At 50.5% G+C, this 11,240-nt stretch overlaps 1 protein-coding gene across 1 annotated transcript in view; it reads left to right on the top strand.

Moving 5' to 3' along the window:
* The first annotated feature begins 1,543 nt into the window (after positions 1 to 1,543).
* SKI (SKI proto-oncogene) overlaps positions 1,544 to 11,240 on the top strand; it is a 99,494-nt gene continuing 89,797 nt past the window's right edge. The window contains exon 1 of the mRNA XM_079326179.1: positions 1,544 to 3,678. Coding sequence (XP_079182305.1) covers positions 2,767 to 3,678 — 912 coding nt within the window. The 5' untranslated portion in view covers positions 1,544 to 2,766. The remainder of the gene's footprint in view (positions 3,679 to 11,240) is intronic.

Below are 11,240 nucleotides of genomic sequence, written 5' to 3'. Positions count from 1 at the left end.
TTTTTAGGCACACAGTTGACAGAGCTCTGAGATAACAGTGGAAACCTTTTCAGCTTGTTCCTTACGGTGATGCTAAGTGGTAGTTGAAATGTTTGTTAGAATTCTGGGTGTGCAGTCCATGGAAAATGGGAGAAGACACAGTTGTTTTTTCCTTTGAAATTTAATATTAATAGAAAGTAAGAGCATCTCACTCTTGAGAATAATAAAATAATGATAAATTAATAATGGAGTTGGCAGTGCTGCTGGGCACTGCATGTCTGTGTCCTGGTCAATGACTGTCCGTGCTATGGACAGTGTATGTCCGTGCTAGGGGCAGTGGATATGTCAGTGCCTCAAGCAGTAGGTGTCTGTGCCATGGTCAGTACATGTCCGTGCCCTGGTCAGTGTCAGTGGTGTCTGTGCCATGCACAGTGTATGTCCGTGCCTCGGTCAGTGGTGTCCGTGCCCCGGTCCGTGGTCAGCAGTGTTCGTGCCCCGGTCAGTGGTCAGCAGTGTCCGTGCCCCGCTCCGTGGTGTCCGTGCCCCGGTCAGTGGTGTCCGTGCCCCGGTCAGTGGTCAGCAGTGTTCGTGCCCCGGTCAGTGGTCAGCAGTGTCCGTGCCCCGGTTCGTGGTCAGCAGTGTCCGTGCCCCGGTCAGTGGTCAGCAGTGTCCGTGCCCCGGTCAGTGGTCAGCAGTGTCCGTGCCCCGGTCAGTGGTGTCCGTGCCCCGGTCAGTGGTCAGCAGTGTTCGTGCCCCGGTCAGTGGTCAGCAGTGTCCGTGCCCCGGCCGCGGTTGTGCGGGCCGGTCGCGGTGATCTCTCATCGGTCGGTAGAGGGCGCCCGTTCCCGACGTGCGGGGGCGCTCAGTGCCCCCGGACACTCCGGACACTGTGGACACTCCGGACAGTCTCGGACACTCCGAGCGCTCCGGACAGCCCCGGCCCCGCGGGCAGGAGCCCAGGAGCCGACCCGCTGTGTGCCACCAGCGTGTCCTTAGCGCTGCCTCTGCCTTCCTGCAGCAGCGAGGGCTCGGACAGCCCCAGCCCCTGCCCACCCGCGCTGCGGTTGCGCCTCTCGCTCCTTCCACGCGTTGAGCGTCGCCCGTGGGTGGAAGGAGCGTGTGACGTGTGCCGGGAGCGGGGAACGTGTGTCGGAGCAAGGGAGCACATGTGTGTCGGGACAGGGAAGCACACGCGTGTCGGGACAGGGAAGCACACATGTGTCGCTCGCCGGCAGCGCTCAGTGGGTTCGGGGCTCCGGTGCCCCGCGGCGCCCCAAGGATGCCCTCTCGTTGGGTTGTCACCATCAGTCGCGCTCTCCCGCCTGTGATTGCTGTCGGCGCGGGGTGTGTGCCCGCAGTTGACGCTCCGTGAGCGCTCACACACGCTCCGTGCCCGTGCGAGCGCCGCTCCCTGCGCCTGTTCCATTTCACCGCTGCCAGAAATCCAGCGGCGACAGGGAAAAAGCCCTCGCCCTACCGCCCCTCCTTGGCGGCGCGGCGGTCCGTGAACCCAGCAGTTTATCCTCCCCCCGCTCCCTCCCTCCCTCGCCGGCGCTGCCGCGCGCCCGCCCGTGCAGCGGCTCGGCTCGGTTCGGCTGAGCTCGGCACGGTTCGGCTTGGCTCGGCACGGCTGGGTTTGGCTCGGCAGCACTCAGCACAGCTCTGTTCGGTTCGGCAGCACTCAGCACAGCTCGGTTCGGTTCGGCTGGACTCGGCACATCCCAGCTCGGTTCGGCTCGGCGCGGCTGGGCTTGGATCAGCTCGGTTGGAGCGTCTCGGCTCGGCCCGGCTCGGCCGATCCCGGCACATCCCGGCCGGTCTGGGCGCAGCGCGAAGGGGGAGGCGGGCGCTGTTCCTGGAAGAGCCCGGCCCGGGGAGTTGGTCACATTCTTGGCCGGGATTCAATGACTGAGGCAGACACCAACAAACAGAGGGGGGGAGGCGGAGGGCGGGAGGCTGAGCCCGCCTGCATTAGCTCAGCTCTCAGGCACTCTCAGTCACTGCTGGAAAGAGGAGCTGGGAGGATGTGCGCGCTCTCACCGCGGCTCCCCACGGCACAGCGAGAGCACCGGCAGAAGTGAGGGGAGGAAGGCGAGCCCGGAGCCGAGGAGCCTCCCAGGCCGAGCGGAGGGACCACGAGGGGCAGCGGAGCCGCTCTTCGCCCGTGCGGAGCCCCCGCGCCGCTTCGCCGCTGCCGGAGATTTGGGCCTTTTCTCCTGCGTTGTTCCTTGCACAGACCGAGCGTTCTGCCTCCTCCTGCTTTTTACTTTCCTCCCCCGCGCCTTCCCTCGGTGGATATGGACAGAAGGGGGATCACTGCAGAGAAGCAGCAGCCGCCAGAACATATTTGAGCCCCGGGTGCTCGGAGCGTGGCACAGACTTTTTGTGTTTCCGTGGGTGGTGTGTGTGTGTGTGAGTGAGTGTGTGTGTGTTGGAGGTGTGGGAGGAGGGATTGGTTTGCCTGGGGGTTGGCTGAGGGGGTGAGTGCTCGGATGAAGACCTCTTTTTGCCGTGATTCTCTGCTCCATCGGGGCAGCTTGGAGACTTGGAGGGTTTGAAATTGTAACGCGAACCAAGAGAAAAGAAAGAAGAGAGAGACACGCATACAAAAGGATTTATTTCCTCTCCGTTAGTGGATTGCTGAGTGAGAAGGAGGAAAAACACAAGGGTGGGTTGTTTTATTTTGTTCATATTTTTTCCTTAAAAAAAATCCCTTAAGTGGATTTGCATCAGGGTGGAAGATAACTGGGGATTTTTGCTGTTTGTTTTGGGAATAGAAACTAAAAAATGGAGACTGTAAGTAGAAGCAGCTTCCAGCCTCATCCAGGACTGCAGAAGACCTTGGAACAGTTTCATCTGAGCTCTATGAGCTCCCTGGGTGGCCCTGCTGCTTTCTCAGCGCGATGGGCACAGGAGATGTACAAGAAGGACAATGGCAAAGACCCAGCGGAACCTGTACTGCATCTGCCCCCGATCCAGCCTCCTCCGGTCATGCCTGGTCCCTTCTTCATGCCCTCGGACAGATCCACGGAGAGGTGCGAGACCATCCTGGAAGGGGAAACCATCTCCTGCTTCGTGGTGGGCGGAGAGAAGCGGCTTTGCTTGCCCCAGATCCTGAACTCGGTGCTCAGGGACTTCTCCCTGCAGCAGATTAATTCGGTGTGTGATGAGCTACATATTTACTGCTCCAGATGCACTGCTGACCAGCTGGAAATCCTCAAAGTCATGGGCATCCTGCCCTTCTCCGCTCCTTCCTGCGGGCTCATCACGAAAACTGATGCTGAGAGGCTTTGTAACGCCTTGCTTTATGGTGGCACCTACCCTCCCCACTGCAAGAAGGAATTCTCTAGCACGATTGAGCTGGAGCTCACGGAGAAGAGCTTCAAGGTGTATCATGAGTGCTTTGGGAAGTGTAAGGGACTCCTGGTGCCAGAGCTTTACAGTAACCCCAGCGCAGCCTGCATCCAGTGCTTGGACTGCAGGCTCATGTACCCACCTCACAAATTTGTGGTCCACTCTCACAAATCGCTGGAAAACAGGACTTGCCACTGGGGCTTTGACTCTGCAAACTGGAGATCCTATATCCTCCTCAGCCAGGATTATGCTGGGAAAGAGGAGAAAGCTAGACTGGGCCAGCTCTTAGATGAAATGAAAGAAAAATTTGACTATAACAACAAATACAAGAGGAAAGCCCCCCGGGTAAGTGGTGCCTGTAATTTTAAAGGGGGCGGGGGGAATTTCGGTAACGTTCATCGATGCACCCAAATTGTTCCCTGCTGCTTTTCCTCGGAGTCATTTAGCAATTTTAATCGTGTTCTCCATTCTCCCCGCGTGTGTGTCACTGTGGAGGAGCAGTGCTCGAGATGGCACCTTTATTTCTCTGGTTGTGTTCTGACCGCGGTGGTTGGAGTTTGTTTAAATTACGTATGTGTATTTGTGTATTTTACTATGTGTGGACCTTGATCTTTGAAGCCCATCACACTGCCCCAGACTTTATCTGGCAGTGCGTGATTTCGGGTCCTCAAGGGCTTCTGCACTCAGGGGTCAAGGCAAGGAAGAAGCCAGAATAAAGGAGCAGGTACTTATGGCTCCAGACACAAGTCCATGCACTTTTCTGGTCGATTGAGTGTTGCCAGGGATGGAGGTGCGGGCTCAATGCTCTAAATGCTTGTATAGAAATAAAATGTGCCTGTAAAGAGAAAAAAAATGTGCCGGTAGTGCAGGTTACTGTTTATAGATGAAGTGTTCAGAACGTGAATGGAGAAGTCCCTGCTTTTAGAGTATCCCTGTGGAGCCTAAATTTCCCCAGCAGACAGGCTTTTGTATATTGGATTATGTACACATCCAGCAAATGACTCTGTCTAGGGCCAGCTGCAGCAGCTCCTTAAAGTATTCCATGCCGTGCTGTGCTGAGCCAGACAGCTAAAGCGCATTTTTTTTTTTTTTAGGTGCCACTTGTTTTTCTTTCAGTCTGAGCTGCCTTTAGATCCCAGAATCCCTGGTGTGTGGGTGGGAGGCTGCCTTGGCATCTGGCAGCGGTCCTGCTCCATGGGCAGCAGTGCCACAAGGCCTTGGGGACTCGCAGACACCGGCATGTCTGTCTGTCTGTCTGTCTGTGTGTCTGGCTGGCTCCTGGCATGGTGCAACTGCCTGGGGATGAGCAATGCTGCTTCCTGCTGCTTCCCCCCGGTGCGAGGGGAAAGCAAACTCCTGCCTCCCGAGTTCTGCCCTGCAGGTTTGGTGGTTGGGCTCTGCCTCAGTGTCAGAGATTTCCAGACTTTGGGGTTTTGTGTCTGGAGTGGAAGGGCAATACACAAGCCTGGAAAAGAGAAGCAATATTTAAAGCCCACTGTGAAAACTCTGAATTAACTTACCAAATACCTGTTTAAAGGGGCAGAAACACATTCTGACTATTTATTAAAAATTGCAACAAAAATACCCAATCAAAACCCAGATTTTTTTTTTTTAATATGCTATGCCAACAGCGCAGTAATTCCACAGCCAGACTAGGAGGCCCAGTGAGCCCATCTGACTGGGCTGCACACTTCTGGATTGAGGAGCAGAGTCTCACTCTTGCAGTTCCAGTTTCTCTCCTGGCCCCCGGCTCAGTCCTTGTCCTCACCCCTCCTTTTCCTCCCCGGAGTGTCAGGACGCTGTGACAAAGCCGGGCTGTAATGAGGCACATTATCCCCGTGGTTGGAGGTGGATGTGTTTTTAATGGCTTGTCTATTCTCCGTCAGTCATGTGCTGAGATGGAATGGTGGGATAGATCTACATGCATGGGAGAGGAGAATATGGCTCTCAAACTGGAGACATTTTTCATGCTGGGAAAGGAATTTTCTAGGGCATGCTTCGTTTGGGGAGTAAAATGAAGAAATATCCACATTTTTGTTGTAGAAAGGTCCTGTTCTTCTGGCTTGTATAATTTCCAGAGTCTAATTAAAATGAGTGTTAGTAGAGAAGTGCTTTCCTTTTCATGCAAGACTTTTTCAGTATTCTCTTCAACTGCATCATTTATCCAACACCCCAGGTGAGGCTGTGGAAGGAGAACAACAAAAGGTTACTAAACCTCAGTTGTTTTGGGGACCCTTTCATAGGTCCTAGTTCAGAACATGAGAAACACTCTTCCCTCACCCTCCAAAATCTGCCTGGAGTGCAGCACTTCTTGCAGAATGAATTGAAGATACCTAATTGTGAAAGGAAATGGTGGCCATCTATTTTTTGAAAAATTTTGCCAGAAATCTGTGATGATGAAATTCTAAGTTTCCTGCATAAATTCATCTGGAAGGTGGCAAGGAATGAGGTGGGGAAGAATAGAGTGGTGTGTGCTTAGACGATGGGGTAGGGAAAACAGAATGTTTTATCTCACATTAAGTTTCAAGGCCTTCAGGACTCTTCTGTTGAAACAGTGCAGTCCTGAGGAGACCCTGATGGTGCTGGCAGAGTTTTGTACACTTATCCTTCCTTTTCCTGAAGTCTTTTTCCATTGGGCTTAGCCAACGGATATCATATGCTAAGGTCATTTGTGTTGTAGCAGTGTGTGCAGATAATTACGGAGAGATTTAATCAGACTCTAAGATTGGTAGGCTGTGGCCAGGGGCAAGTAACATTGGAGTAAAGTTGATGCCTGGTGAGGAAATGACAGCATGGTCCCATTCCGTGTGTGTTAAATCCTGTGTGGGTTTTGTGTGTCTGTGGGGCTCTGGCTGTCTTGGGGATGAAAGGGTGAAGCACATGTGTCTTTGTGGTGGGATTCCTTTTTGATGTAGATCTCAGCTTTGCTTTGTTCTGTTTCATACAGAGGTGTTTGTGTTCGTGATGTGCCATAAGCTGCTGTGTCAGATATTGGGTTTTCTGCTTTCAGGAGTGGCCTTTTTTTTTTTTTTTTCCCCCAGTCTCTTAATTTATTTATTTCTCTCTTTGTGTAGACACATTGCTTTGTGTGGTATGTTCTTCCTGGGGCTCTGGTAGTATGTTGGTAGCATGGGATGCATATGACCAATTTTATGGCTCTTTAAGCAGCAGTGAGTGTTTTGACCTTTTCATGTGTCTCCATGAGGTTTCTGTGATGAGGTCTGGAGATTCTGCCAGCACAGCTCTGCCTTTTAAGGGTCTGACTTAAATGGAGGAGCTGGGTTGGCACAAGCCCCTGGTGCAGATTCAGCGTAGTGGCAGAACTGCCTTTTTTCCCTCTCTTTTTTTCCCCCTTTTTTCTTTTTTTTTTTTTCCCTTGGCGTGGTTTTAAAGCTTTGCTACAAGGCATAGCTTTTCCTAGATATTTCATTCCCAGTTCATATTTCTCTGTACATCAAGTATCTGTGGTGCATATCCATCCTTCTGTACCAGGAGATGGATGTGTAGATGCAGAGATCTCCTCTCTGTGTTGGTTGAACAAGACTCCTGTTGCCTCGTCTTGCCACTTGCAAAAACCCTTTGTCCAGACCCGTGTAAAGTCAGCAAAGGGTCTTAACCAAAAGCTGGAGGGAGTTGTGACAACTGGAGCCCTCCTCTTGAGTAGAGACCATAAAGGCCTCGGTCACATTCCTTACCCTCTTCTAAAATTTTGGTTTTTATATCCTCCTTGTTCATGCTTGGATGAGTAACTATCTCCCATAAGGTCCTTCACCTTGCCGCCACTTCCCAAAACTCTTTCTTTTCTTTAGCTGTTTAACTTCTCCATTTTACTTGTTTGGTGTTCCAAAAAACCCTGGGTGTTCCACCTTCCTGTGCAGGGTTTGTTGTGCTTTGCTTTCTCTCTGCACCAACACAGCTTTTACTTGTGTGGGTGTCCAGTTTCCTTACCTTTCTCATCTCATCCACCATTACTGGTGTGGAGCACATCCATTCCATTCTGGGGTATTTCTAGAAATTAAAAATGTGAATAACCTGGCAGGGATGCAAAACAGGGTCCTAGAAATCCACCCTCAGTGCCAAAGCCTTTTCTTGAGCTCAGCTGATGGTGCCTGGTGCGTGCCCTCCCGTGGGACCGATGTGACCTGGCTGTGTCTGTGGCTCTGCTCTCCACTCTGTGACACAGCTCTCTGCTTGCCTCACATCAGGATGCTCCTCTCACACAGAATTAGTTCAGACACAGCCCTGAAGCCTTTGTTGGTTGCTATTTCCAGAAGCGGAGGGTGGGTTCAGCTGCGTCTATTTCGAACCCTTTTTCTCCAATGCTGAACCGAGCACTGTTTGACAGCACTTTGAGATTGCCCACCTGTGTGCCAGACGTGTCCCCTGAGCAGGACTGGCTGTGAGCAGGGCCCAGGGAGGCAGAGCTGTCCTTGCACACCCACACACCAGCGCTGCCGTGTTCCCACGGTTCAAGTCCCAGCAGCACTTCTATGAAGTAGCTGGAAGCCAGAAGCAGCATTCTGGGTACTGACACACAAATGAGCACATGAGGCCTCCCACTTTATTTCACAATGCCTCCCAACCCAGCGCTGCCACAACATGCAGCTCGCTCAGCTGGAGGAAGGTTTAGCCAGGTCAAGTGTGCAGCAGAATCAAAGAACCCAAATTGCTGCGAGTGGAGCAGCGTGGAGCTGGATGGAGGGAGGATCTGGGCTTTTAGGTGCTGCCCAGTGCTTGCTGTGCTGTGCTTTATGGCCACCTGAAAGGCTGCAGGAGTAGTGCTGGAATTTGTGTCTTATCCTAAAGTTCTGCCTCCTGGCAGTAGTAACCTTTATTTGTTAATAGGTATATCCTGTGGTGGGTATAGCAGAGAGATTCTGAGTTTATTCCCTGGCAATGGTGTTCGGACTGCAGGGTTGATCTATTTCTCTTGGTAGAAACTGAAAAATATTGTTGCAACATTTTTGCCCGACAACTGAGGGTTCAGTTGTATTCCCGTGGAAAACATTGTGGTCATGTCTTCTACCTGATATTCAAGAAATGTTTCAGAGATTCTCCAGTGAAAACTTAGAAGTCCCTAAAACAAAAACATTGATGTATTGGACAGTAGTTTAGTTCAGAAGCCTTTTACAGTTTAAAAGTTGAACTTCAAAAGTGACACCAGCTTGAAGGAAATCCCGTGTACCCAGGGAGAGGACAGTGTTTAAGCACACATCAGCAGTTTTTCCCAAGCGTGCAAACAGTTTTACAGATGTTGTAGATCGAGAACAAAGCAGCAGGTACGTGCATGTGTGTTGGACAAAGAGTTTGCTTGCCAATGATCTCATGGTGTTGAGTCAACCACGGCTCTCTCTTGCTCCAGAAGAGTTCCTAAGTTCCTCAAATCATTTCTCTTGAATTAGGGTGAGAATTATATGCAATCTCTGCTTTTGAAAATCGCTGCCTAAAATATTTAAACCTCTGCCTCTCCCTCCATTGTCTGGGCTGTCTTGCTTGCCTCTCCATTTCTGTGGTTTCGGGCTTGGGCGTGTGTTCTGCCCAAACAGTAGCACGCTTTGAAGATGCGTGTAAACAGCGCTGGTTTTTGGATGTGCTGGGAGCCTGACACCTGGTCCCTGGCAGGCTGGGAGCCCAGTTATGGCTGGCTGGGGCTGCCTGACCCAGGAGGGTGTGTTTGCACTTGCTGAGAGGCGCCTTTGCCTTGGTGTTGTAAAAGCATCTGGAGGCGTCTGCGCCAGGCTGCTCCGAGCGTGTCCGGGCAGGGCTGGAGCCTCTCGTTCCTTATCTGCACCCCCAGCAGCAGCACTGCCAGAGCAGGGGGGCTCCAGGGCCACAGCCACGGCCTCTGGGTGTCTACAGCAGAGATGCACTGTCCAGGCCCACAAAAAACTCACTTATCTTCCTCTACTGGCAGAGTAATTCCACCGAAGCGAAGGGTTCGAATGTCCCCAGTAAGGAGTGGGCTGGTGCTACTGGGGATCACTGGTGATTGAACTCACATTGCTGGCTCAGCTGGCCAGACTGCTTTGCCATCACATGAGGAGCTGTGTCTCCATGTGTGCAGTATTATGACACAGATTTATTTACTTTTTTCATATTTGGCTTGGTTTAGTTGTTTTTGTTTTATTTTACAACACACTTTGGACTTGACTCTGCAATTCTTATTTAAGAGGGAACCGTCATGGAAGAGTTACACCAAAACCAGTAGGGGGATCTTGGAAAAAAATTAGACAAAAATGACTTATACTGGATTGTTGAGAATCTATTGATAGAATCCTGTCAATTACTAGGCTGATTTATTTTAGCTGAGTGGCCATAGAGCACTTAATTCAAATTGATCTTCACATACTGGAAGCATTACTCTAAAATGTAGGAATATAGCATGTTTTTGTTTGAAATCTGTCAATTAGAGCATGTGTGTTAATCATTCAGTTTAATAGATAATATCAACTTTGATATGTTTCGTGTATTCAGGTAATGTGTATTGTGAATTAATAAATCAGCAATAGGTTTTTAATGCTATTCCACTCTATCTCTGAGAGGCAGTGTATATTCTTGGAAATAATTTCAGAGAAGCAAGTTTGCTCTGAAAAAATGTGCTGTGGTCCTTTCCCTCCTCCTTTACACCTTGTGCAGTCTTGTATGCCTTAAATTTCATTATCAGCCTAGAGATTCAAACTCAGATTGTCACTGAAATCACCTGCTCTGGATCTTCTGGAACACAGAGGGTTAATCCGAAGGTTTGGGGCTTTGGGGCCGGTTCTACAGCTCCCACTCAAGCAATCAGCCCAGAGTAACTGTAACCAGTTCACCCACAAACCACAGCAGACTCGTGTGTATCAGACTCCTTCCTGTGTGTTGGCTGGCAGAGACCAGGGGCAGATCTGAGCCAGGCTGTCCCAGTGCTGAGGCAGAGTGCCTTCACCAAGTTTATGGCTTCAGCTGACTCTGGAAGCCTGTAGTTCTGCTACTGCAGTATTTTCATTTTGCTCATTAATGAAGGTTTGGTTTTGTAGACATTTGGTGCTCTGGTCCTGGTGGATCTCCCTGAATGGGGCAACTGGGAGCTGGCTTCAGACTGGAAGGGTCTTGTCTGTTGGTCACTATGTACAAGATTTGGTTTTAAGGCTGTGCTGGAGATCTGCCACAGAGATCTTCTCTTCCTCTACTTAGGATTTGTCAGTTTTTGTTTTCTACTAATGGAGAAATATGTCTAAGGTTAGGATAAGGACGAGCATTTTCTGCTGAGGCAGATTCAAGGACCATAAGCCTGGCCTCAGAGTTAAATCAGGAGCAGTTGATGGAGTGTGCAGCTTTCCTTGGTGTTGGGGAATCCTGCTGGTGATAGGCACTGGCCCCTCTGCACTGAGATAACGATTTTGCTTTGACTTTTGGCTGGATGAGGTGACGAAAACACTGATACTAATTTGAGCTCTGATCCTGTCAGTGTGTGATGGACAGAGCTGTCCTGGGAGCCAATGGGAATTCCCATGTGTGGAGCTCTTATCACCACCTCCATCTATGGTTTGGTTGCTATCACATAAAATTAGGCTTCTCTAAGCAGTGGATGCATATTAACACAACCTGATAAGCTGCACAGACATATGTTCTGGGAAATAAGGCAGGTCCTGCCATCCCAACTCAGGCAGCCTTGTTCTAACAGTCCTGTTTGAAGGGTCAGGGAAAACGAGCATGAGGCTGGGGATTCTGTGTCTATGTAAAAATTGCAGCATCATTCTGTATGCTGGAGGTAAACAGCAAAGGAGCTAATCAATAACCTGGGTTCTGGCTTTGTTGTTTATTGATTTATGTACAGTTACCTTTGCACATGCTTTGTAGAAAAGGAGAGTTTTATGTTTGGTTTTCTCTAGTTTTTTTCTTAAAAAGAAGGTGGAAGCTCTTTCTGT

The sequence above is a fragment of the Erithacus rubecula genome (assembly GCF_903797595.1).
Source record: "Erithacus rubecula genome assembly, chromosome: 24".
NCBI classification, from domain to species: Eukaryota; Metazoa; Chordata; class Aves; order Passeriformes; family Muscicapidae; genus Erithacus; species Erithacus rubecula.
Note: the sequence above shows the minus strand (reverse complement) of the source record. Positions and strands in the feature narration are given on the sequence as shown.